Raw genomic sequence first — 27703 nt, 5'->3', positions numbered from 1 at the left:
GCCACTGCACTCCAGCCTGGGCAAAGCAACAGAGCAAGACTCTGTCTCGAAAAAAAAAAAAAAAGAAAAGAGGAGAATAAACTTGCAGAGTTTAATGAGTATCATACAAGAAAGCATAGTGCAACACTAACTACTTAAGATGAGAACATGAAATGGGAGTGTAATTTTCCTACACCTGATAATTAACAAAATGAGTAAAACTTTTAAAAGAAAAAAAAAAATTCACCAATGCAGCCAAACAAGAAAACAAATCTAATCAGAGATATATTAACTTCAAAACCAGAGGCAAGGGAAAAATGAGGGAGGCACCACGCATGGCTCATGTTCTATTCCTGGCCCAACCCTGACAAACCAAATGAATGACAAGAGCAGATCCACAATTTTCACTCACATCCCCAAGTGTGGCAAGAGGAAGTATTTTTCCTCTTCAGTTGAGGAGTAGGAGGAAAAGCCACTGGGGAAGAGCAAAAAAAAACCGGTGCACCTGGACCAAAAACAATGGGCCGACTCCCATGGAAGGAAATAAGGGCTCCCAGGCCACATTCTGAATTGAGGACATGATCCAATTTCAAATTCCAGTTAGTATTCCTTCTCTCTCTCTCTCTTTTTTTTTTTTTTGAGATGAGTCTTGCTCTGTTGCCCAGGCTGGAGTGCAGTAGCACGATCTCGGCTCACTGCAACCTCCGCCTCCCAGATTCAGGTGATTTCTCCTGCCTCGGCCTCCTGAGTAGCTGGAATTACATGCATGCACCACCACACCCAGTTAATTTCTGTATTTTTAGTAGAGATGGGGTTTCAGCATGTTAGCTAAGCTGGTCTCAAACTCCTGACCTCAGGTGATGCACCTGTCTCGGCCTCCCAAAGTGCTGGGATTACAGGCATAAACCACCATGCCCGGCCAAGTGTATCTTCTCTTCTAACACAAAAGAATACCACTCTCAAGGAAGTGAGCTGAGCCACACTGCAGGAACTACATCCCTGAATAGAGGACAGACCCACCTCACCACACAGTTAGCATTCCTTCAGGCTACAGAAAACAGGTCATAAATACCTAGCCCTTAGCACTCCTGGAGCTGAGAGGAGGGGACAAACCTGGAGAGGAAAGTTGCTTTCTTATTTTAGAGCCAACAGAACATGTGAGCAGAACTGCAGTCACATGAGGAAGAGGTAAAGAAACAGCAGGCAGAGCAAGCCACAGACAGGTAAACCACAACTCCAGAGAAAGCTGTTCCTCACCACTGCTCCACGCCAAGGAATAACCTCATTAGAACATCAATTCCACGAGACGAGAGCCCAAAGATGAGATTATAACCAACATGAGACCAGAAGGGGATGCAGGCTTACTAAAAAAGAGGAATAAAACCTCACTGAAGAACTAATACATTATGACAAATACAGAACAAAATTCTGCCAGTCATTTAACCCATTTATGCCTGAGGTTGCAATTTTTTGAATTTTTGCAATCAGACCTTGGTGATGACCTTGAGCAGGATATAAATTAACTCCCATATGCTTGCTGTTCAAAAAATGGGAACACTAGGCATAAATGGCTCAAGGAAAGTTTGAGATAATCACAGTAAATGCAGATGGACAAGACAAATTAAAGCAAAAACAGAAGACAAAGAGACGAACGAAAGGATAACTCGTGTTCTCAGAGAGGGGAACCCAAGAATGAAATGGAAGATGTGTTCTAAGATAAAACACAAGATTTTCCTGGTTGGGCACAGTGGCTCACTTGAGGTCAGGAGTTCGAGACCAGCCTGGTCAATATGGTGAAATCCCAACTCCACTAAAAATATAAAAATTAGTCAGGTATGGTGGCTCACATCTGTAGTCCCAGCTTCCTGGGAGGCTGAGGCAGAGAACTGCTTGAACCCGGGAGGCGAAGGTTGCAGTGAGCAGAGATTGTGCCACTGCACCCCAGCCTGGGCAACAGAGAAAGACTCCATCTCAAAACAACAACTGGCCGGGCCCAGTGGCTCAAGCCTGTAATCCCAGCACTTTGGGAGGCCGAGACGGGCGGATCACGAGGTCAGGAGATCAAGACCATCCTGGCTAACACGGTGAAACCCCATCTCTACCAAAAAGTACAAAAAACTAGCCAGGCAAGGTGGCGGGCGCCTGTAGTACCAGCTACTCGGGAGGCTGAGGCAGGAGAATGGCGTAAACCCGGGAGGCAGAGCTTGCAGTGAGCTGAGATCCGGCCACTGCACTCCAGCCTGAGAGACAGAGCGAGACTCCGTCTCAACAACAACAACAAAAAAACAAAAAACAAACAACAACAACAACAAAACAAGATTTTCCTGAAATTAAAGGAAAAACAGAATCTGAAGACTGAAATAATGCACTGTATTCCGCCAATGTTCAATATTGAAACATTACAGTGTTTTTTAGGCATCTAGAAGAAACTCTTTTTCCCCCCAGAAAGGGTTACTATAAAAATTGAGGCTGGGCACAGTGGTTCACGCCTGTAATCCCCGCATTTTGGGAGGCCGAGGGAAGCAGATAACATGGTCAGGAGATGAAGACCATCCTGGCCAACATGGTGAAACCCATCTCTATTTAAAAAAAAAAAAAAAAAAAAAAACTAGCCAGGTGTGGTGGCGTACACCTGTAGTCCCAGCTACTCAGGAGGCTGAGGCAGGGGAATCACTCGAACCTGGGAGGCAAAGGTTGCAGTGAGCCAAACCATCGCGTTACTGACTCCAGGCTGGCGACAGAGCGAAACTGTCTCAAAAAAAAAAAGAAAAAAAAAAAAAAAGAAAATTGAGAAACATACTAAAACGTCTTTTAAACAGGAAAAAATCCAACTGCCTTCTTCTTTCCCATAGCACCATTCAGTGTCAGAAGAGAATGCAAGAATGCCAGAAAGTCTCCACAATTCGGAGCAAAAGAAACTATGAGCCAAGAATATTATCCCCAGCCAACACATCGCACAATTAGGTAAAAACAATAGGCAGAAATTCTTGGGCATAAAAGAACTCAGAAAATATAGTCCCCTTCCTGGGGGGAAATATGACTTAACAATGAAATGCATGTAATTAATACAGAAGTGGAAATACGGAGAGCTCAGGAATGCAGAAAGCGTGGTAACAGGACTGATGGTGAGCATTAATACCCTTCCAATAAGAAATAATAAAATATCATTACAGGGCTGCGCATGGTGGTTCACACCTGTAATCCCAGCACTTTTGGGAGGCTGAGGCGGGTGGATCATGAGGTCAAGAGATAGAGACAATCCTGACCAACATGGTGAAACCCCGTTTCTACTAAAACTACAAAAATTAGCTGGGTGGGCCGGGCGCGGTGGCTCAAGCCTGTAATCCCAGCACTTTGGGAGGCCGAGACTGGCGGATCACGAGGTCAGGAGATCGAGACCATCCTGGCTAACACAGTGAAACCCCGTCTCTATTAAAAAATAGAAAAAAACTAGCCGGGCGAGGTGGCGGCGCCTGTAGTCCCAGCTACTCGGGAGGCTGAGGCAGGAGAATGGCGAGAACCCGGGAAGCGAAGCTTGCAGTGAGCCGAGATCGCGCCACTGCACTCCAGCCTGGGCGACAGAGTGAGACTCCGTCTCAAAAAAAAAAAAAAAAAAAAATTAGCTGGGCATGGTGGTGCACGCCTGTAGTCCCAGCTGCTCGGGAGGCTCAGGCAGGAAAATCGCTTGAACCCGGGAGATGGAGGTTGCAGTGAGCCGAGATCGCGCCACTACACTTCAGCCTGGCGACAGAGCGAGACTCTGTCTCAAAAAACAAACAAACAAACAAACAAAAACCCTTCAGGTAAGAAATAATAAAAAATCATTACAGGGCTGGGGGTGGTGGCCCACGTCTGTAATCCCAGCACTATGGGAGGCCAAGGCAGGTAGACTGCTTGAGCTCAGGAGTTCAAGACCAGCCTAGGCAACATGGTGAAACCCCGTCCCTACAAAAAATGCAAAAATTAGCCAGGTGTGGTGATGCACGCCTGTAATCCCAGCTACTAAGGAGCCCTGAGGTAGGAGGTCTGCTCGAGCCCAGGAGTTTAAGGCTGCAATGAACTATGACTGTGCCACTGCACTCTAGCCTGGGCGACAGAGAAAAGATCTTGTCTCAAAAAATCATCAAAATAACATAAATCAATTTTAAAAAATACATTGGGCTACAGAAACTGCCAAATGTTTTACAAATGCTTGATTAATACACCCTGGATATTCATGGTCAAACTAACAATGATACAGTCATCTGTGTAAGTCCCAGTTTACAAATCAGAAAACCAATCATCTGCCAGCTTGGCCATCAAGTGAATACTGCCCTACAGGCTTCTCTGGGGGTAGAAAGAGCTTTGAGAAAAACCATCCAGCCCATGGCCCTCTCCACTCACCCAAGGAACATCATGTGAGAAGCCACCCTCCCCTCAGACAAGCTGACCTAGGCTGACACCTTCACTCAAGCAAATAGCAAATCTCACAGTTGGAAACCAACCCTGGTTTGGCCCTGCCCAGGGGGTAATTGGCCCATTCTCCCCCTGCTTCCTCTTGCCCTCCCACCTACTGCTCTCCTCCATACCCTAAAAGGATGCATTCTCCTCTTCCAGCTCTTGCTCCCAGGACCTTCGCCTCAAGCCTTGGCACAGTCGAAGCCCACCCAGGGTGGGAAATTTCCAGACAGTGCAGGAGGGCAGCCAGCAGAGCCCACTCACTCTCCTTGTGAAACCTCGCGCTGCTGGGAGGGGCAGGATGGGAAAACTAAGAAAAATAATAATAAAAACTCTGGTGACCCAGAAGCAGGGAACAAAATTAGAACGTTGAGCCTGCTGTTCACCAACTAATATTTACTGAGCCCCCATTGTGTGTGCCAGCGCCTGTGGGAGGAGGTTATGAGGCAGAGACCGGTGGTCAGGGCCCCAGGCAGCCGGCAGAGACAAACAGGGAATGGCTTATTTAGCCCCACGCTGAGCATGGAGTGAGTGTAATGACAGCCAGGCCCAGGCGCTGGAGCCAGGAGGAGGGAGGGAGGGAACACATTTGCCAGGCTTGCTCCAGCCCAGCTGGAGCTGGAGCAAAGGGGACTTCCCAAAGCAACTGAGTCAGATGGGCAGGGACCTGGGAAGAGCCCAGAGTGGCCAGCCGGTGTTTTCCCCACCCAAGGTCAGGGTCAGAGTCACCTCACTTCTCATCATTCACCCAACACTTCCCAGACAGTTGCAAAATTCTCCCTGTCGTCCAAGTTCACTCCCGTTTGTCAGACCACGGGGCCAGGCATGTGGCTTAGGAAACGCGGTACTCACATCCATCACTTATGTCACCCCCATGAAGCAGAACTTCCCGGCTTGTTATTCAGGATCAGATAAATAAATAGAAAGTATGATCTAGTGGCCAAATCACTGGACGACACGACGTGCCACACGCCCTGGGTTCAACTTTGGGGCCTGCCAGGAACTTCCCAAGTATGTCCGGCACAATTAAACTGTGAAAGCACTGAGCTCACAGAGGCACTCTGATCAAGACAGAGCTTAAAGGCTGCTTGGCACAGCACTGAGGCCAGCGCCTTCCTAGTTCCCTATCTTCTAGGTTCTTAGGACAACCCCTTTACTTAGTCCTGAATTCTGCTTCTGTTCAATTACTTCCCTATCGAGGAAGTCGTCTTGGATCACTTTTCCAGCACTTTTCTCTGGCTACTATGGACTCCTCATTACCTTGTCTCCCAGGGAGCCTCCCCAGCTAGATTTGTATTCTTTGAAGATAACTTCCTGAAACGTATCCTTCCCTCCCGTTTCTTCTATGTCCTCCTCTCCTCCCTACCTGCAGTACAGTGCCTGGGACAGTGCTGGGCACATAATGGGCTAAAGGCAGAGAAGTTTTGCCTCCCTTCTAACTGAAGTCTGCCTGCATCGCCCCTGCAGCCTGATAAAGAATAGGGAGCTCTGGCCGGGCGCGGTGGCTCACACCTGTAATCCCAGCACTTTGGGAGGTCGAGGCAGGTGGATCACGAGGTCAGGAGTTCAACACTACCCTGGCCAAAATGGTGAAACCCTTTCTCTACTAAAAATACAAAAATTAGTGGGGCATGGTGGCGGGTACCTTTAATCCCAGCTACTCAGGAGGCTGTGGCAGAGAATTGCTTGAACCCGGGAGGCAGAAGTTGCAGTGAGCCGAGATCGCGCCACTGCACTCCACCCTGGGCAACAGAGCAAGACTCTATCTCAGGAAAAAAAAAAAAGAACAGGGAGCTCAGAGCCATTTGCCAAAGACATTCTATCCTCCTGGGCCCACAGACCAACTTTAACCCAGATTATCTGAGGTCAGGTGTCAGGATCACCTATTAAGCACTTCTCTACACAACTCCCTGACCTTGAATTTCATTTATATTAATTGAACTAAAAGCTAGCTTATTACCTACTGGCTTTACAAACTCACTCCAAGAATTTATCCATTCAACAAATACTCACTGCTTACCAACTGTGTGCCAGAAGTCAGGCTAGGTATTGCGGATGCAAAGGACCTAGCACCTACCCTTAACAAAGCAGAGAAAGCAAATAATTCAACAAGGAATCTAACCTGAATGATGATGACAAGGGCGATGTATAGATCAGGGTGCAGTTAGGTGGTTTCAGCAGAAAGGGATTTTGTACAGGATATTAAATGGCCTAGAGGGTCCTTCAAAGAGCGGAAGTAACAAGACTCCAGGCTGAGCTCCCAGGAGCTACCTATTTGCAAAGATCATGTTGCAGAGCTGGGATGCCATGGAGCTGCTGCTTGTGCTGCCACCAGGTAGCTATGGCACAAGAAGCCACCTGCTCCAGAACCACACCAGGAAAATGCATGTCCCAGGATCCACCCTCTGGAAGGTATCCAGGCTCTCCCTGCAAGACTGTTACATACTTAACACTGGTTCGAGGGCTGGATGTGGTGGCTCACCCCTGTAATCCCAGCAGTTTGAGAGGCTGAGGTGGAAGGATTGCTTGAACCCAGGAGTTTGAGGCTGCAATAAGCTATGATTGCACCACTGCATTCCAGCCTGCACAACAGAGCGAGACCCTGTCTGTTAAACCCCGTCTCTATTAAAAGTACAAAAATTAGCCGGGCATGGTGGTGCATGCCTGTAGTCCCAGCTATTCGGGAGGTTGAGGCAGGAGATTCGCTTGAACCCAGGAGGCAGAGGTTGCAGCTGGCCAAGACTGCGCCACTGCACTCCAGCCTGGGCGACAGAGTGAGACTCTGTCTCAAAAAAAAAAAAAAAAAAAAAATGTATACTCTACTGTCAAAAAGGAAGGAAACATGGAGTTGTTCCTTTGACCACATACATGGGAATCTACAAGGTGATACTGTAGACATTAGACCTCAAGGGAATGGGTACTGTTCAAAAAAGGAATAACCCACAAATGTTACCATGGCAAAACTAGAGGCGTCTGCAGTGTTCCCTACCATGCTGTCGGCATTGCCGTAAACAAACAAGGGCAAGATTCTGGCCAAGAGAATGAATGTGTGTAGTGAGCACAGTGAGCGCTCTAAGAGCCAAGACTGCTTCCTGGAACGCGTGCAGGAGAATGACCAGAAACACAAGGAAGCCCAAGAGAAAAGTACCTGGGTGCAACTGAAGGGCCAGCCTGCCCCACCTGGAGGAGGGCACTGTGAAGACCAAGGGTAGAGGCCTGAGCTGCTGGAACCTCTTCCCTGGGAATTCACGGCATTACAGGTGTAAAAACCAAAAGACCTCTGGACTGTAAAAAGAAAGCAGAGTAGTAAAATAAATACTAACAAATGCTAACTCCAACTCTCTGGCAGCAATACACTGGGCAAAACGTGCCTCCAAGGGCCTCTCCCAAGAAGCCTGTGTACGCCCTACCTCTCAAAATGGGTGAAGTCCCCCTGAGCCCCCCACCTCACCACTCCGGGGAGGGGAGGTGGGCCCTTGGCAGACCTTTAGCCTTTGTGTTCCGCTTACATCTATCCGCTGGCCCATGACAAGCACCTGTGCAGCAGTTGCGAGGCATGCTTGGATGGGCAGCAAGTGTCCCCAGAAGCCAAGCTCCAGTGGCGATCTGACTGCTGGGCCTGCAGCCAAGACCACCTGCCCCCAGCCTACCCCACCTCCCTCGGGTCCTCCTGTACCACTACCTCCCCCTGACGACCTCCTAGCCCTCAAGCCCACTCAAGCCCACTCAAGCCCGACTCCTCCTCAAAGACCCCGCCCATGCCAGTCTGCAGCTGAGATGCAGAGTCGTGTGTGGTCATTTCTCCAGGGAAGGGGTTCTCAAAGTGTGGTTGCTGGAACAGCAGCATCACTCACTAACACCTGGGAACTTGCTGGAAGTGCAAACTCTTAGCACTCCCGCCACAACCCACTAAATCAGACACTCTGGGGTTGGACCAGCAACTTGGGTCTGACGAAGTGCTCAGGTGATCACGATGCACACTGAAGTCGGAGGGCCACCAGTCTCAGAGGCAGAGCCAGAGCTTTTTCATTCCATCTCCAGATCTCTTAACCAAAGCAGGTAAGAAGGGCTGCTGCTCAGCGCCGGCCCTTTCCCGCCCAGCCCCTGCATCGTCACTGCTTGAGAGGGCACGACCAGGGCGCCAGCAGGAAAGGCAGGGGCTGCATCTTGGACTTTTGATTTCTCAGTAACTATAAATACTTACCAACAGATTAATAAAAAAGCCCTATTCTCATGAGAAAGAGGGTTACTGAAAGAAAGAAAGGAAAAGCCCATATTTCCAAATTGGGTGAGAAAGGTAGACGAGTGAATCATAATTCCTCCATTTTCCCTCGGGCTGTCCAAACCTCCCACACAGCACATTCTTCTGGCTCAAGGTCACTGGCAGCCACCAACCCATTACTGAAGTTAACGCCTTCCCACATCCTCTGCTTTCTCCCTGTCGGGCTCACCATGAACCCAGAGCATCTCCCTTAGATTCCAGGCTCCTGAACAGAAAGAAACACTCCAGCCCCTGCTGTTCCCTCCTGGCCAGGCAGTCCCTCCCCTCCAGAACCTCCTGCCCCTACTTCATCACCGCCCCTCCCACCCAAAGCACAACCTCCCAATACTCCCCTCCCTCCAGCAAGGTACTATAGCCCTTTTGCCTGGGAATCAGGGGTCTCTCCAACTGGGGTCCTGCCCACTGTCACCCTCACCTGCCACTGCTCTCTTGCCTGGGCCCTAGGCTGCATCTGAAATGTTCTACCCCTCCATTCCTGCATGTTTCTATCTCCACATCCCTCCCCGCCACAGGACTAGGAAGTCCCATTCATGTCAGTGGTTTGCACGCGCCCCATGCACTCTCTCCACGAGGTGTGAAGGGCCTGGACGAACAAAACAAGGCATACTGCGGGACAGAGCACCACCTCAGATCCACCCCAATCCTCCAGCACCAGTCCCATCCCCCAGCACCCGTTCCATCCCCATCCAGGGAACATTCTCACCTCCTGCTTAGTTTCAAGGTCATACGGTTCTAGAAGGACAGGCCTTATATTTTAGGTTGTTTCCTAAGAGTCCTGTGGGATTGGTAGGACCTTAATAAGCACCTGCTGCTTAAACGTGTACATGCACACACTCACCATGCAAACACATATATAAACAGACAGACACATCCTCAGCCCCGCGCCCAGACATGACACAACGGCTAAGATAAGGACTTCAATGCAGATGCATTATTTCCAGTCCAGAAGTCAAGGGCAGGAGCCTACAGGTGTCTTCTTGTTCTTCTTTATGTTTTTGAGAAGGAGTTTTGCTCTAGTTGCCCAGGCTGAAGTGCAATGGCATGATCTCAGCTCACTGCACCTCCGCCTCCCAGGTTCAAGTGATTCTCCTGCCTCAGCCTCCCAAGTAGCTGGGATTACAGGTATACGCCACCACACCCGGCTAAATTTTTTATTTTTAGTAGAGACGGTGTTTCTCCATGTTGGTCAAGCTGGTCTCAAACTCCTGACCTCAGGTGATCCGCCCACCTCGGCCTCCCAAAGTGCTGGGATTACAGGCCTGAGCCAAGGCGCATGGCTACAGATGTCTTCTTAAAGCTCCCTGTCAGAGATGCAAAGGAAGCAGGAGGAGCCTCACCCAGGACTCTGCAGAGAGGCTGCCTAGAGCACATGCACAGATGGGTTCCAGGACAGAGGCTTCTGGCTCATATCACACCCAGCTCTCGCTTAGGGCCAGACGATCCAACACCCGCTCATACAAGGCCTCCTATCCTCAGGTTTAAAAACCTCAAGGCCAGGCGTGGTGGCTCACGCCTATAATCCCAGCATTTTGGGAGGCCGAGGCGGGCGGATCACAAAGTCAGGAGATCGAGACCATGGTGAAACCCCGTCTCTACTAAAAATACAAAAAATTAGCCAGGTGCGGTGGCGGGAGCCTGTAGTCCCAGCTACTCAGGAGGCTGAGGCAGGAGAATGGCGTAAACCCGGGAGGTGGAGCTTGCAGTAAGCCGAGATCGCGCCACTGCACTCCAGCCTGGGTGACTGAGCGAGACTCTGTCTCAAAAAAATAAATAAATAAATAAATAAAAACTTCAAGGCAGTGGGGATGGTGGCACTTTCCAGATAATATGGCACGAAAGAAGTGACTTCCCTGACAACATAACCACTTATGTACTTCCACTTGCCCTTTCGCTCCTCCACGTCCTGCAAACTGCCTGCCCGCCTATTAACAAGGGATCAAAATTCTAACCAGACTTAAAGGCTTACCCTTTCCAGCTAACACCAACCCCAGGGAGCAACTGGATTACCACCAAGAAAGGGTTTCTGCTTTTAGCTTGCAACTCAGACAGGCTCCTGTCTGGGTGACTTTCAACCCTGAGGACGTCTTACGGCAGCCACTATTTGCAGTAACAAAAAATCAGGGCCGACCCAAAACCCCATCAGCAAGAGAGTGGAGGAGTGAACTGCAACACGACTTTAACACCAACTGGACATGCCAAGTTTTTAGTAACTACTGGCTTTTTTTTTTTTTTTTTTAGACAAGGTCTCACTCTGTTACCTAAGCTGGAGTGCAGTGGCATGATCACAGCTCACTGCAGCCTTGACCTCCCGGACCCAAGTGATCCTCCCGCCTCAGCCTCAAGAGCAGCTAGGACCAGACGTTCACACCACCATGACTGGCTAATTTTTTATTGTTTTGTAGAGACAAGGTCTCACCCTGTCGCCCAGCCTGGTCTTGAACTCCTTGGCTCAGAGATCCTCCCGCCCCAGCCTCCCCAAGTGCTGGGATCACAAAAGTGAGCCACCACAATCGGCCAACAATAGCCTTTTGAATGCTGCTCATTCTTCAAGGCTCCCTCCAGGAAAATTTGGAAGGACTCTCTGCATCTGAAGACACTGCACTGTAAACTCCCTGAGGACAAGAGCTCATGCAAGTCTTCCTTGCAAAGAGGATGGAGTACAAGGAATTTGAGTGGAGGAAATATTGAAATAAAATAAAAATCTCTTACCTGGGCTTCCAGCTTCCTCTCAGCACCTAGCTCTGTTCTGTCAGAGTCTTCCACTTCCCTCTTTTAAGTTTAACATATGCACATATCAAGTGCCCAAATCGTAAGTTTACAGCTTAATCAAAGATTCATCTGGGGTGGGCACGGTGGCTCACGCCTGTAATCCCAGCACTTTAGGAGGCCGAGGCCGGTGGATCACCAGAGGTCAGAAGTTCGAGACCAGCCTGGATAACATGGCGAAACCCCGTCTCTACTAAAAATACAAAAATTAGCCGAGCGTGGTGGCACATGCCTGTAATCCCAGCTACTTGGGAGACTGAGGCAGGAGAATCCCTTGAACCCAGGAGGCGGAGGTTGCAGTGAGCCGAGATCGTGCCATTGCACTCCAGCCTAGGCAACAGAGCAAAACTCCATTTCAAAAAAAAAAAAAAAAGTCATCCTTCTAAAGTACAAATTGGTCAGGTGCGGTGGCTCACACCTGTAATCCCAGCACTTTGGGAGGCTGAGGCAGGTGGATCACCTGAGGTCAGGAGTTGGGGACCAGCCTGGCCAACGTATAGTGAAACCCCATCTCTACCAAAAAAATACAAAAAATTAGCCGGGCATAGTGGCGCACACCTTAGTCCCAGCTACTTGGGAAGCTAAGGCAGGAGAATCGCATTAATCCAGGAGACAGAGATTGCAGTCAGCCGAGATTGAGCCACTGCACTCCAGCCTAGGTGAGAATGAGACTGTCTCTCAAAAAAATAAAATAGGCCGGACGCGGTGGCTCAAGCCTGTAATCCCAGCACTTTGGGAAGCCGAGACGGGCGGATCACAAGGTCAGGAGATCGAGACCATCCTGGCTAACACAGTGAAATCCCGTCTCTACTAAAAATACAAAAAAAAAACTAGCCGGGCGAGGTGGTGGGCGCCTGTAGTCCCAGCTACTCAGGAGGCTGAGACAGGAGAATCGCATAAACCCAGGAGGCGGAGCTTGCAGTGAGCTGAGATCCGGCCACTGCACTCCAGCCCGGGCAACAGAGCGAGACTCCGTCTCAAAAAAATAAAACAAAATAAAGTATAAATTGATCACATCACTTTCCTTGCTTCAATCCCTCCAATGTCTTCCCAGTATATTTAGAATAAAATCTTTTTTATTCTAATTTCTTTTTTAACTTTTTTCAAGATGGGGGTCTCACTATGTTGCCCAGGCTGCTCTTGAACTCCTGGCCTCAAACAATCCCCCTACCTCATCCTCCAAACGTGCTAGGATTATGGGTGTGAGCCACCACACCCAGCCCATATGGAATAAAATCTAAACACCTCTTCCTGGTCTATAAACCACTGTGTCAACTGGCCTTTGCCTATCCTGCTGACCATAGAACTGGCTCATCTCACTCACTGGGCTGCAGTCACCCAAGCCCTTCTTCCTGTCCCTTTAACATATGAAGCTCATTCTGACCTCAGAGCCTTTGCACCTGCTGTTCCCTCTGCCTAGAATGCTCTTCCCCTAGATCTTCCTAACAGGTCTCAGTTCAAGTGTAACCTCTTCAATGTGGACAAAAAAGCCCACTCCCAGGCATTGAGAACCCTAATACCCTATTAGTCTTTTTTCATTATCCATCTCCTCCTAACTAGACTGTCCACTCCAGGAGGGCAGAGACTGGAGGGCCGGGTAGTACCTGGTGTCCATCCCCAAACAACACCCACTGAAAGCATGTTATTTTCCCACTGCCCATTCATGAAGCGCCACACATTTCAGTTTTACTGTTCGTTGGTCTTTATGCTTGGGTGTACTACAGGCAACCTTGGGGAGAGGGCAGGGAACCCCTGTCTCCTGCAGTCGTTTCAGTAGAACAGAACTGAAGACCCTGGAGAGCCAGAGAAGCTGGCCTGGAATAGAGACGTAAAACATAAGGTGGAGTTTTTTGGTTTTTTTTTTTTTTGGAGACAAGAGTCTCACTCTGTTGCCCAGGCTAGAATGCAGTGGCGCGATCTCGGCTCACTGCAATCTCCGCCTCCTGGGTTCAAGCAATTCTCCTGCTCAGCCTCCCGAATAGCTGGGACTACAGGCACCTGCTACCACGCTGGGCTAATTTTTGTATTTTTAGTAGAGACGGGGTTTCACCTTGTTGGTGAGGCTGGTCTCAAACTCCTGACCTCAGGTGATCCACCCGCCTCGGCCTCCCAAAGTGCTGGGATTACAGGTGTGAGCCACTGCGCCTGGCCAAGATTTTTTTTTTTTTTTTTTTTTTTGAGACAGTCTCACTCTGTTGCCCAGGCTAGAGTGCAGTGGTACAATCTCGGCTCACTGCAACCTCTGCCTCCCAGGTTCAAGAGATCCTTCCACCTCAGCCTGCCGAGTAGCTGAATTACAAGCGCCCACCACCACGCCTGGCTAATTTTTGTATTTTTTGTGGAGACAGGGTTTAGCCATGTTGGTCAGGCTGGTCTCGAACTCCTGACCTCAAGGGATCTGTCGACCTTGGCCTCTCAAAGTGCTGGGATTACAGGCATCAGCCACTGCGCCTGCCAGTGTTTTTTTTTGTTTTTGTTTTTTTCTAAACATAAAGTGAGGTGGGGCAGGGGACACAAAGGCAGGCAATGGGAGAGAGGCCCGGGCAGGCAGCCTCCCTTTCCACATCCCTGAGAAGGTCAACCAGCTGATAATTCCACCAAAAATAACATTCTCACTCTTCCCTGTGGCAGAGGAAGAAAAAGGAAAGTCCACAAGTACAGGCTGTTTCTAGAATTTCTCACTGGCTCATGGAAATTTTGAGTTTCCCTGCCATCACACACATCCTGAAACGCTGGGGGAGGGGGCCCAGTGCCATCAAGAGGGAGTGATGCCAGAGTCACCATGGCCACAGCCGGGAGCTGGCCAGCAGAGCCACTGCACACACCAGTTTACTCACGGCCAAGGCTTCTGCCGTGGGAGGCACCACAGAGTGTCCCGAGGAGCCGGGAACAGGAACTGAGACGTGGAATTTCTGTTCTGAGACCTGGCACTTGGTCAGCAGCCTGGGCCTGAGGGAGTGGGTGACTTTGTACTTTCTGCACCTTTCTGGGAAGGGAGATGGGAACGGCGTGGCTTGCTGCCCCTGGAAACCACCCAGGGACCTGGTATCCTGAGAACTTGCCCAGCCTATCAGATGGAAAATAGCCAGCCCTGGAGAAACGGTCAGCATTGGAATTGGAATACAGATACACCAATCGGAGTCACATGGGCCTGGGATGACAGGGCACAGGATGCGCCCTCAGTGAGCAGGAGGAGAGAAGGGCGGAGGCAGGGAGGAATTCCAGGGCTCAAAGCCTTGTCCTCTCTCTTTCCTGGTAGGGAAAGCAGGGCCAGCCTCCCTGCAGGCCAGCGCGGCTAAACCTGGCCCCAGGCCTCAAGCACGCTGTGCTCTAAGAAAACAAGCGCCCAGTCCCTGGGGCCTGGCCGGGGCCCTCTGCTTCCAGGAAAGGACAGAGTGCAGACTGTTCAATCTTACAGGGCTCTCTCAAATAACAAGATACACACCCATATCCCACCCCACTTGCTCCCACACAAATACAACTTTTAGGGCTTCCAGTAAAATAAGTGAAACAATATAGCTGGTCCAGGTCTGCCCCGCTCCTGGTCCCTCCAGGACAGCAGCCCAGTAATCCCTGTGCGGGTGGGCGAGGCGCTTCTGGTGAGCTGGCTGCCTCCTCCTCTGCTCGCTCCTTGTTCCCCAGCAGGGAGCAAAGAAAAGGATCAGAAGGGATCTTCCAAGAATGAAAGGAATCCTGAGATGCAGGGATAAAATTGGCTGGGAGGCAGTCCCTGGCCTCAGGGGTTGCAGTCAACAAGTATTTATTAGGAACTTACTGTATGATTTGCTGAAGCTACCATCCTGAGCAGAGGCAGTGGTCCTTTCTGGCTTACACCACAGCCAGCTTTCCACCAAAGCCAGCAGAAGACCTGCATGGACAAGGATCCCTATCCTCAGGCTAAAAGAAAAAACCACCGGCTGGGGGTGCGGTGGTTCACGCCTGTAATCCCAATACTTCGGGAGGTCGACGCGGGTGGATGGCTTGAGCCCAGGAGTTTGAGACTAGCCTGGCCAACACAGTGAAACCCCGTCTCTACAAAAAAAAAAAAAAAAAAAAAAAAAATTGCCAGGCATGGTGGCACGCCTCTGTGGTTCCAACTACTGAGGAGGCTGAGGCAGGAGGATCCCTTCAGCCTGGGAGGCAGAGGCTATGGTAAGGTGAGACCACCACACTGCACTCTAACATCGGTGGCAGGGTAAGACTCTGTCTCAAAAAGGAACAAAACAAAACCCTCAAGGTTCTAAGTTTTATTCTTTTTTTTTTTTTTTTTTTAATAGAGTCAGGGTCTCACTTCTGTGGCACAGGCTGGAGTGCAGTGCCCTGATCATAGCTCCCTGCAGCCTTCAACTCCTGGGCTCAAGGGATCCTCCCACCTCACAGGTAGCTAGGACTATAGGCACATGCCACCAAGTCTGCTGGGCTAATTTTTAACTTTTTTTGGTAGAGATGGGTCTTGCTGCATTGCCCGAGCTAGTCTCTAACTCCAAAACTCAAGCAATCCTCCCCAGCCTCATCTGTCCAAGAAGCTGGGACTACAGGCACGTACCACTGTCCCTGATCAAGATTTAACTAGTTCCATACTCCCACTACCTGTGTATGAGTGCCTATTTCACAGGATTCTCACCAACACTGAGTATTAAATTATTCCATCTTTACAATTTGATAGGTTAAAAATTACTTAATTATTTTAATCTGCATTTCTTTGATTATCAAGGTTGACTTTTATATTTCTACTCCTTTTACAAATTGCCTGTTACTCTTCTTTGCCCGTTTTTTTTCATTGTTTTTGAAACAGAGTCTCACCCTGTTGACCAGGATGGAGTGCAGTGGCATGATCTCAGCTCACTGCAACCTCCCCACCCGGGTTCATGTGATTCTCCTGCCTCAGCCTCCCAAGTAGCTGGGATCACAGGCCCGTGCCACCACGCCCGGCTAATTTTTGTATTTGTAATAGAGTCGGGGTTTCATCATGTTGGCCAGGCTGGTCTCAAACTCCTGACCTCAGGTGATCCACCCACTTCCACCTCCCAAAGTGCTGGGATTACAGACATAAGCCACTGCACCCAACCTTCTCTGCCCATTTTTGCTGATACGTTCATTTTTTTTATTGGTTTATTATATGGCAAAATATTAACCTTTTGTCACATGTTACAAATATTCTTCCTAATTAGTTGTTTGCCTTTTAATTTTGTTAACTGGCATTATTGACATAATTTTTAAAGAGGTAAAGGCAAATATATCATACTTCTCCTTTTTAAAGTTTCTGCTTTTAGTAACATGCTTGGAAAATCCTCTCCTGCCCTGAAAGTATAGGCAATACAACTGTATTTTCTTGCATTTAAAAAAATTTAGGGGGCCGGGCGCGGTGGCTCAAGCCTGTAATCCCAGCACTTTGGGAGGCCGAGACGGGTGGATCACGAGGTCAGGAGATCGAGACCATCCTGGTGAACATGGTGAAACCCCGTCTCTACTAAAAAATACAAAAAACTAGCCGGGCGAGGTGGCGGCGCCTGTAGTCCCAGCTACTCGGGAGGCTGAGGCAGGAGAATGGCGTGAACCCGGGAGGCGGAGCTTGCAGTGAGCTGAGATCCGGCCACTGCAACTCCAGCCCGGGAGACAGAGCGAGACTCCGTCTCAAAAAAAAAAAAAAAAAAAAAAAAAAAAAAAAAAATTTAGGGGTTGGGCACTGTGGCTCACGCCTGTAATCCCAACACTTTGGGAGGCCAAGGTCAGGAGATCGAGACCATCCTGGCCAACTCGGTGAAACCCCGTCTCTACTAAAAATACAAAACATTAGCTGGGTGTGGTGGTGGGCGCCTATAGTCTCAGCTACTCGGGAGGCTGACACAGGAGAATGGCGTGAACCCGGGAGGCAGGAGCCCCACTGCACTCCAGCCTGGGGGACAGAGCGAGACTCTGTATAAAAAAAAAAATTTAACGAGGCCGGGCATGGTGGCTCACTCCCGTAATTCCAGCACTTTGGGAGGCTAAAGGGGGTGGATTGCGTGAGCCCAGGAGTTTGAGACTAGTGTGGGAAACATGGCAAAACCCTGTCTCTACTAAAAATACAATAATTATCTGGGCATGGTGGTACATGCCTGTAGTCCCAGCTACTTAGAAGACTGAAGTGGAAGGATCACTTGAGCCCGGGAAGTCAAGGCTGCAGTGAGCCATTATGGAGCCACTGCACTCCAGCCTGGGCGACTGAGTGGGACCCTGTCTCGGGGTAAAAAAAACCAAACAAACCGGGAATGGAAGGCAAGGCTTACTGATAAGCTGGGCGGGTGGGAGGGTGCTCGGTGGCTGGACGGGGTGGGGTGGGGGGTGCTTTTTGCTCCCTTTTTGAAGCTCTTCACTTGGAGGTATTAAACAGATTCCAGTCTTGGACTGCATCTGTGCGTGGGTCCCTAACCCAGTGGCACCACTGAGGCCTCATCTTGGTCCTGAATCAGAACTTTCTAGGTGAGGCCCAGGCCACCTCAGGCTAGAGAGGTGCTAAAGGATCAGCCTCTCTCTAGCCCCAAGAACTGGCCTGACACTTCAAGACTGCTGGACCAAACACTGCTGTCCCTTCTAAGTACAAAACTCTGCAATTACTTCAGCTCTCTGACCTCAGTTTTCCCTCTTTGCCACAGAGCTACCACAATCTGTCCCCTGCCCATCCTACAGCGACAGTGTCACACTCAACCAGAGCTCTCTGTACAGAGGCAAGTTGCTGGTACAGTTATCCCTTGGCATCGGCAGGGGACTGGTTCCAAGACACCCCCTCCGCCCCCAGGATACCAAAATCTACAATTGCTCAAGTCCCTGATATAAAATAGCACAGTATTTGCATATAACCTACGCACTTCCTCCCTACAGACTTTAAACCATCTCTAGGTTACTTACAGTATCGAATACAATGTAAATGGCATGTAATAATTTTTATACTGTGTTTTTTTATTTGTACTCTTTTTAATCATTATATTGTCAGTTTTGTTTCTTTTTTTTTTGAGATGGAGATGGAGTCTCGCTCTGTCATCAGGCTGGAGTGCAGTGGCACAACCTTGGCTCACTGCAACCTCTACCTCCCAGGTTCAAGCGATTCTCCTGCCTCAGCCTCCTGAGCAGCTGGGATTATAGGCGCACGCCACCACGCCTAGCTAATTTTTGTATTTGCAGTAGAGATGGGGTTTCACCATGTTGGCCAGGATGGTCTCGATCTCTTGACCTTGTGATCTGCCCGCCTCAGCCTCCCAAAGTGCTGGGATCACAGGAGTAGGCCACCACGCCTGGCCAGTTTTGTTTCTTTTCTCAAATACTTTCCATCAGTGGTTGAATCCACGGAGACAGAGACTGCGAGCTGACTATACTGCAAAGTGTCTGGATCTTAAGGACACAGGGCCTCTAGCCCAGCCTTCTACCCACCTGGTTTTCAGATCTGTGTCACCATGAGGGGAGCAGATGGCCTGAGGATGGGCCCCAGCCTCCACACAGCCAAACCTGCCTTCTCTCCTAGGTCTAAAAAGAAATCTCTTTTCTTTGGCAGCTCTGTGAACCAGAGTTTAGTAAGCAACTCTTCCCACAATCCTGAATCTAGTGGGTTGAATACTATCCCCTCAAATAACTGTCCACCTGAAATCTCAGAAAGTGACTTTATTTGGAAATACAGATTTTGCAGATAAAATCAGTTAAGGATGTCAAGATGAAATTGTCCTGGATTTAGGATGGGCCCTAAATTCAATGACGAATGTCTTTATAAGAAAAAGGAGAGGGAGATTTGGACATGCAGACATACACCAACAGGGGAAGGTCATGTGAAGACAGAGGCAGAGAAGGGAGTGGTGCAGCCACAAGCCAAGGAACACCAGGAGCCACCAAAAGCTGGGAAAAGAAGGAAGCATTCTCCCCTACAGCTGTCAGAAGGAGTGTGGTCCTGGTGATACCTGCATTTCACACTGCTGGCCTCCAGACCTGTGAGAATACATTTCTGTCGTTTTTAAGCCACCAAGTTTGAGGTAACTTGTCAGGGGAACCATGGGACACAGATCCAAGGGTAAACACTTTGGTGCCAGAATGAAGACCTGATCATGTTGAGCTGCCGCTGGCAGAACGCTAAGATAACTCCAGTGACCCTCACTGCTGTGTTTGGGCGGAACCCATCAATATGAGACATCACTCCTGGGATCATGGCACACTGTGTAGCAAAAGCGAGTCTGCAGGTATTTGCCGACCACATTAGTCGACGTGAGACAGGGAAATTACCCTGAGTGGGCCAGAACGAAGCTGGTGAGCCCTTACAAGGATGGCTCCTCTTGGCAAAAAGAACTGAAGTGTGAGCAGGACTCCATGTGGGAGAAAGGCTGTGTCACCGGCGATGGAGGGGACCACATGGAAAGGAAATACGGGGGCCTCTAGGAACTGAGAGTGGCCCCTGACTGGCAGTCAGCAATGGAAAATAGGGGTGAGGGGGCAGGGGACCTCAGTCTTATAGCCACAAGGAGCTGAATTTTCCACAACCATATGAGCCTGGCAGAGGCCCTGAAACTCCAGCTGACACTCTAAGTTTAGTCTTCTAGGACCCCCGGCAAAGGAGCCAGTCATGCAGTGCTCGGCCTTCTGGCCTACAGAATTGTGAAATGCTAAATGGGTGTTGTTTTAAGCCACTACGTTTGTCATACTAATACGCTTGCCTGCTCTGATAGACCTCCACTCTCCAGAGCAGTGAAGTGACAAGTTCTGGTCACAGGTGGCAAGGCCAGGCAGCATGGGTCTCTGCACTCCGTCCTATTCCAGTTTACTTCCAATTAATCCGTTCTACTGACACATGCCTACCAAGAGCGGGTGGTAGGTAAATGAGTGGTAGCGGTTTCTGATCTTAAGACCGGGCAGGCTTTATAGCTTCTAATATTAGGCTACAGTTCTCATCTTACAAAGAATTCTAAAGCTAGGAACTGGATGGGAGTATTGTTTAAGGCAAATACAATTGGCAAGAGAGTTGTGAACTGTAGAGAGGGACAGTGTAGCCGAGTAGGCACAGATCCAAATGGGGTATTCGGCAGGTAAGACACTGATCAGGCATTCAGTACATCCTAGTGCAGCTCTGCGTGCAGAATCACAGAGTATTTAAAATCAGAAACACTCAGCCGGGTGTGGTGGTTCACGCCTGTAATCCCAGCACTTTGGGAGGCCAAGGCGGCAGATCACTTGAGGTTGGGAATTGGAGACCAGCCTGACCAACATGGAGAAACCTTGTCTCTATTAAAAAATACAAAATTAGCCGGGCGTGGTGGCGCAAGCCTCTAATCCCAGCTACTTGGGAGGCTGAGGCAGGAGAATCACTTGAACCTGGGAGGCGGAGGTTGCGGTGAGCTGAGATCGCGCCATTGAACTCCAGCCTGGGCAACAAAGAGTGAAACGTGAAACTCCGTCTCAAAAAAAATAAAAATAAATAAATAAAATAAAATAAAATCAGAAACACTCACCTCTGCCTCCAGATGTTACTATCTGAAAGGTGAGTTGAGTCAAATACTCTACAGTCCACACGTGCAAATGTGTGTTAATCAGGGCCACGATAATAGGAGCAAAACCAGTGGAAAATAACCTTTATCCCAGCTAAGAAAATGGCTGAAAGGGTTTTTCACTGTTGGAGAAAGAAGTCATAATGAAAAGGGAAAGACTAAAATAAAATGAAATTTGTAAGGTTAGATCAGAATAAGAGGTATCAGTACAAACTTGTATTTTTTAGCATACATGTATACAGATAGGTGCTGAATAATCTGTTTCCTAACTTTGTCTGCTAAGAGGACCTATTAGCAATGATAACTCCTGTAGCAATGAACACCCCTAGCAACCAGACCTTGGTTTCTAAACAGCGTTCTCCAATAAAGGAAACCAGACTCCGTGGACAAGTGCCTGACTGTAGGGCTGGGGCAGCAAAGTCACAAGATGAGCCTGGACTATTTTATAGTAAAGGAAATTAAGGAAACACTGAAAAGCAAAAAAAGACAGGGGCTTACCAGAAGCACACAGGAGACAACTGGAAGGAGCTCCTAAAATGGTCAAAGCGAGAACAATTTGAGCCACAAAAAATATTATTCAACTTTCACCCATAGAACAAAATCTGATTATGAATAATCAAATGCATGAATAAATGGGGAAGCAGGGCCAGCTCTTGCTTACAAAGAATTCCAATAAATAAATGTACAAGAGGGAAACAGAGAATCATCAGGCAAACATCACAGTAATCATTGTTGCAAGCAGGGTCCACAGATGGATGCTAAAATTAGGGGATGAAAGTACAAGGAGAAACAGGATTTGCATAGTCTCAAAGTATCTCCTGAAACTACAAAGGGAAAGAAAGATAACTTTTTCAGTTTACCCATTTGGGTTTTTTTTGTTTTTTGGGTTTTTTTTTTGAGACATTGTCTCACTCTGTTGCCCAGGCTGGAGTGCAGTGGCTCCATCTCAGCTCACTGCAACCTCTGCCTCCCGGGTTCAAGCGATTCTCCTGTCTCAGCCTCCCGAGTAGCTGCAATTACAGGTGCATTGACGTCACCATGCCTGACTAATTTTTATATTTTTAGTAGAAACTGGGTTTCACCATGTTGGCTAGGCTGGTCTTGAACTCCCAACCTCAGCCTTTGCCCACCTCAGCCTCCCAAAATGCTAGGATTACAGGTGTGAGCCACCGTGTCTGGCCCCATTCAGTTTTTGTAAAACAACAACAAAAAACCCACCTTTTTTCAGTGTGGAAATCAAGCAGACACCAACCAAGTAATCCAGATAAATATCACCAGTAAAAAAATACTCTGACATGGCCGGGTGCAGTGACTCATGCCTATAACCCCAACACTTTGGGAGGCTGAGGTGGGTGGATCACTTGGGCTCAGGAGCTCAAGACCAGCCTGGACAACATGGTGAAACCCTGTCTCTACTGAAAATACAAAAAAAAAAAAAAAAAAACAGTCAGGTGTGGGTGGCTCATACCTGTAATCCCAGCTACTTGGGAGGCTGAGGCAGAGAATCGCTTGAACCTGGGAGGTGGAGGCTGCAGTGAGCTGAGATCGCACCACTGCACTTCAGCCTGGGCACAGAGTGAGACCCTGTCTCAAAATTAAAAAAAAAAAGAAAAAAACCCCGTGACATTATGAATACCTCAAAAAGATGCAACATCACTTTGTGTTCCAACATTCTAGCAAGAAAAGAAGGAGAGACTGCCACGGACTGCAACAGCCTAAGGAGAAATAACTAAACAGTGTGGGATCCCAGATCAGATTCTAGAAACAGCAAAAGGATATTAGTGAAAATATTGGTGACATTTAAATAAGGCCTGCGGTTTAGTTAAGAGTGTTATGCCAATGTTGATTTCCTGCTCCTGATTATATAATTATACTCTGGGGTGAGGAATATAAAGGAATTCTGCTGTATTTTTGCAACTCTTCTGCACATCTAAAACTAGTTCAAAATAAAAGTTTAAAATAAAAGGAAATGGTTAAGCAAACTAAGATACAGCCATGGCCGGGCACGGTGGCTCACTCCTGTAATCCCAAAACTTTGGGAAGCCAAGGCGGGTAGATCACTTGAGGTGGAGTTTGAGACCAGTCTGGTCAACATGGCGAAACCCCACCTCTACTAAAAATACAAAAATTAGCTGGGCATGGTGGCGCATGCCTGTAATCCCAGCTACTAGGGGGCGCTGAGGCAGGAGAATTGCTTGAACCTGGGAGGCAGAGGTTGCAGTGAGCCAAGATCGGCCATTGCACTCTAGCCTGGGCAACAGAGTGACACTCCGTCTCGAAAAAAAAAAAAAAAAAAAAGATACAGTCATAAGACAGACTAAACACTTAGGAAGAAATTTTGATGTCAAGGTAAGATGGGGGTAGATAGCCAATTGTATTATTCCCCCATACCCCGCAAAAAAAAAAAAAAAAAAAAAACAACTGTAAGAAAACATGCCAATATGAAAACAGAGACTGGAGCAGGATTATCGACTTTTCCCAAAATATTTTTTTGCACTTTACAATATGCATGCATTACTTCTGATAATCAGAAGAAAATAAAGTTGACAAAAATACCAAACAATTGTTTGGTGGAATTCTGTGTATAGTTAGTCACATCTATTACAGTTTCTGGGAGAGACTTTTAAGGGCTGTGTTCAAACTGGAGGCTGCTCCATGCTTCTGAGGGCTGAGGAAGATGGCAGGAGGCTGGAGGAAGTGGACTGGTACAGAGGACAGGGACGTGGGGCCATGGAGTTGCCCCAGATAAGAGCAGGCTGGCCAGGTGCAGTGGCTCACGCCTGTAATCCCAGCACTCTGGCAGGCCAAGGCGGGTGGATCACTTGAGGTCAGGAGTTCAAGACCAGCCTGGCCAACATGGTGAAACCCCATCTCTACTAAAAATACAAAAATTAGCCAGGCATGGTGGTGTGCACCTGGAGTCCCAGCTACCTGGGAGGCTGAAGTGGGAGAATTGCTTGAGCTCAGGAGGGGAGGTTTCAGGGAACTGAGATCGTACCACTGCACTCCAGCCTGGGCAACAGAGTGAGACCCTGTCTCAAAAAAAAAAAAAAAAAGAGCAGGCTGGCAGGCTGCACCCCAAGACAGAGGGCTGTTGGCAAGTCTCTGATATGGAAACAGCTCTGAGTTCCAAGAGAACACTCGTACCTTAGACCCGTGAGCCATTCAAGACTCCTAGACCCAACGTACATTTCCAGCCACCTCACCTGCTGCTCCCTCTTATCAGCAACCCTGGGCCACGTGCACCATCCCACCGGGATTCACGCATTCACACAGCTCTCCTTACCAGGATCCTGCTCTCTCTCCCCCTTCCTAGCTTTCAAGATGTGGCTCCATCCCTCCCCAGGAAGCCTTCTCTGTCAGCTCCTGCCACTCCCTCCTCTGGCCTCACCAAGTACCTCTCCTCTGTTCCACTTGCTGCAACTTCAGGAAGGCCATCCTGCATCTGACTTTCCACACGTGCACAGCTCCTCACACATTTCACAAGCATCTCGGGAATGGAGACGGTACTCAGCAGCTCTCTTAGCTGACCGCCACTGGACTGCTCAAGGCCCCCAGGTCTCCAGTCCCTCCCTGCAGCCAACAGGCCCCTCACCAGGTGGCCAACCTCCCCTCCTACCCCACCACCTGCTGTCACCATTGAAGGTTTCCATGCCAACAGCCAGCTGTGCCTATTCCCAAACCTCTTTCCGCAGGTTCTATTTATTTAAATGGTTATGATTTATTTAAATAACAACTGAGGGCTGGGCCCGGTGGCTCATGCCTTTAATCCCAGCACTTTGGGAAGCCAAGACCGGCGGATCATTTGAGCTCAGGAGTTCGAGACCAGCCTGGCCACCATGGCAAAACCCCATCTCTACTAAAAATACAAAAAATTAGCTGGGTGTGGTGGTGCATGCCTGTAATCCCAGCTACTTGAGAGGCTGAGGCAGGAGAATCACTTGAACCTGGGAGGCAGAAGTTGCAGTGAGATTGCACCACTGCACTCCAGCCTGGGTGACAGAGAGAGACTCCGCCTCGGAAAAAAAAAAAAAAACGAGAAAACAAAAACAAAACAAAAAACCCCATAAAATAAATACAAAGAAAAATGTCTGATATCTGAGAAAATTAAGCTAAGTGATCTAGAACAGTAATTCTGAAATTACTGTCTTATATTTTGACACCTGGGGTCCCTGAGGTAAAAGACTATTTTTATTCTTTTTTTTTTTTTTTGAGACGGAGTCTCACTCTGTAGCCCAGGCTGGAGTGCAGTGGCGAGATCTCTGCTCACTGCAAGCTCCGCCTCCCAGGTTCACGCCATTCTCCTGCCTCAGCCTCCCGAGTAGCTGGGGCTACAGGCTCCAGCCACCACGCCTGGCTAATTTTTTGTGTTTTTAGTAGAGATGGGGTTTCACCCTGTCAGCCAGGATGGTCTCGATCTCCTGACCTTGTGCTCTGCCCACCTCGACCTCTCAAAGTACTGGGATTACAGGCGTGAGTCATCGCGACCCGCCAAAAGACTATTTTTATTCTAATATACAGAAATTAAAAGCTTTTCACTCTCACTTTTCAGAAGCCACATGAAATGTGACATGTACCTGTGTCATCTTGAGTTTTTGAGAAATTTCGAAGGTAGAAGTTTAGGGTATAATACAATATATAGGTGTTCTCAGAGATTAGCTCAATTTGTTCTCAGAACTTTTAACTGACTTCTTAACAGCAAATTTAAGTTACACCTATTATAATGTTATCTCATTATCATCCAATAATAATTATTTTAAAATCCCGAAATTTCTAAAAATATGCTAACAAGGCCATTCTTTTGACTACTTTATTTTGGAAAATATAGTTATTTTTCATGAAACTTTTTTTTTTTTTGAGACGGAGTCTTGCTTTGTCACCAGGCTGGAGTGCAGTGGCACGATCTTGGCTCATTGCAACCTCTGCCTCCCTGGTTCAAGCGATTCTCCTGCCTCAGCCTCCTGAGTAGCTGGGACTACAGGCATGCGCCACTATGTCCAGCTAATTTTTTGTATTTTTAGTAGAGACGGGGTTTCACCATGTTGACCAGGATGGTCATGATCTCTTGACCTTGTGATCCGCCCACCTCGGCCTTCCAAAGTGCTGGGATTACAGGTGTGAGCCACCAGGCCCGTTCGAAACATTTTTTTTTATGTTAACGTGTAATAGCTTTATTGTTGCTTTTTTAAATGAATAAATAACTATTTTAAAATTTCTCAGTTTTGAGGCTGAGGCAGAAGGATTGCTTGAAGCCAGAGTTTAAAACTAGTTTGGGTAACATAGTAAGACCATGTCTCAAAAAAAATTTTTTTTTCCTTAGTTTTAATTTTTAAATATACTATCAATAAAGACAGCCACTTACACAAAAGACAATGTAAGGGGTCCTAGCGTCAAAAAGTTTGAGAATTACTAATCTAGAAAGACTCGTTGCAAATGGAAAAATAATAAAAAGCTGAAATTAAATTAGATATGTACATAAAAGCAGTAACTGGATTCCGAACATGGCTGTTTTGCAAATATCTCCTGTCCTCGCTTTATTTCTTTATTTAGTGAAAGTTCATTAACAGATTTAAACTTTTACCCAGCAATCCTATTTCACAGATGTATTCTGCAAACATTAAGTGCAGACAGGGTGATATGTGTGTTGGTTAAAAAAAGATGATACTTCCATACTATGGAATACTACACAGCTATGACAGAGAATGCCAAAAGCATTCTATGTGCTGATATGGAAAAAAATCTTAATATAGTTGCTAGGTGAAAAAAGCAAGGTGCTGAACGATGTTTAAAATGCTACCTTGGAGCATGTATTGAAAACCTGGGGGAAGACAAGATTTCGCTATTTTTTACCGTTTTGATTTTTCAACTATGTGAATACAGAGCCTAGTAGGAAAAAAATTTAATAAAAGGAAGGAAATGGGAAATTACAGGTAATACGTTTTAAGTATGATTTTTATATACCAACAATTTCTAAGTAGTGTAAATAAGGGATCTAAAGACTCAAAGGAAAGGACTTGGCCCTAAATCAAAGTTTTGGTGAATAAAAATACATACATGTTTTAAAGATAAAATAAAGGTGCCGGGAGCAAGTGGCTCACACCTGTAATCCCAGCACTTTGGGAGGCTGAGGCGGGCAGATCACTAAGTCAGGAGTTCGAGACTAGCCTGGCCAACATGGTGAAACCCCGTCTCTACTAAAAATACAAAAATTAGCCAGGTGTGGTGGTGGGCACCTGTAATCCTAGCTACTCGGGAGGCTGAGGCAGGAGAATCGCTTGAACCTGGGAGGTGGAGGTTGCAATAGGCCAAGATCACACCACTGCACTCCAGCCTGGGCGACAGAGCAAGGCTCCATCTCAAAAAAAAAAAAAAAAAGATAAAATATATGATTTTGGCCGGGCGCGGTGGCTCAAGCCTGTAATCCCAGCACTTTGGGAGGCCGAGATGGGCGAATCACGAGGTCAGGAGATCGAGATCAGCCTGGCTAACACGGTGAAACCCCATCTCTACTAAAAATACAAAAAACTAGCCGGGCGAGGTGGCGGGCGCCTGTAGTCCCAGCTACTCGGGAGGCTGAGGCAGGAGAATGGCGTAGACCCGGGAGGCGGAGTTTGCAGTGAGCTGAGATCCAGCCACTGCACTCCAGCCTGGGCGACAGAGCAAGACTCCGTCTCAAAAAAAAAAAAAAAAAGTTAAAAAAATGATTTTTGGCGGGCCCCGGGGCCCCCGGGCCTGAACC

At 48.1% G+C, this 27703-nt stretch overlaps 1 protein-coding gene across 10 annotated transcripts in view; it reads right to left on the bottom strand.

Moving 5' to 3' along the window:
• The window catches only part of SLC39A14 (solute carrier family 39 member 14), a 75016-nt gene that overhangs the window by 42588 nt on the left and 4725 nt on the right, over positions 1-27703 (bottom strand). Inside the window, exons 2-3 of one of the 10 annotated variants that reach the window (XM_025394046.1) lie at positions 18872-18958; positions 6899-7018 (exon numbers count right to left, since the gene is read on the bottom strand). The exons of 4 other annotated variants lie outside the window; for them this stretch is intronic. Coding sequence is in view for 3 of the 6 variants with exons in the window: in XM_025394040.1 (XP_025249825.1) it covers positions 4548-4562 (15 nt within the window). In the remaining 3 variants the exon portion in view is untranslated. Of the gene's footprint in view, positions 1-4362; positions 4952-6898; positions 7019-18871; positions 18959-27703 lie in introns of those variants that run through there. 5 more of the 10 variants (XM_025394040.1, XM_025394041.1, XM_025394045.1 and 2 more) reach the window with 5 other exon arrangements.

Source organism: Theropithecus gelada, chromosome 8 (assembly GCF_003255815.1).
Source record: "Theropithecus gelada isolate Dixy chromosome 8, Tgel_1.0, whole genome shotgun sequence".
Classification (NCBI taxonomy): Eukaryota; Metazoa; Chordata; class Mammalia; order Primates; family Cercopithecidae; genus Theropithecus; species Theropithecus gelada.
The sequence above is the reverse complement of the archived record's forward strand: the minus strand, read 5'-3'. Positions and strand labels throughout refer to the sequence as shown.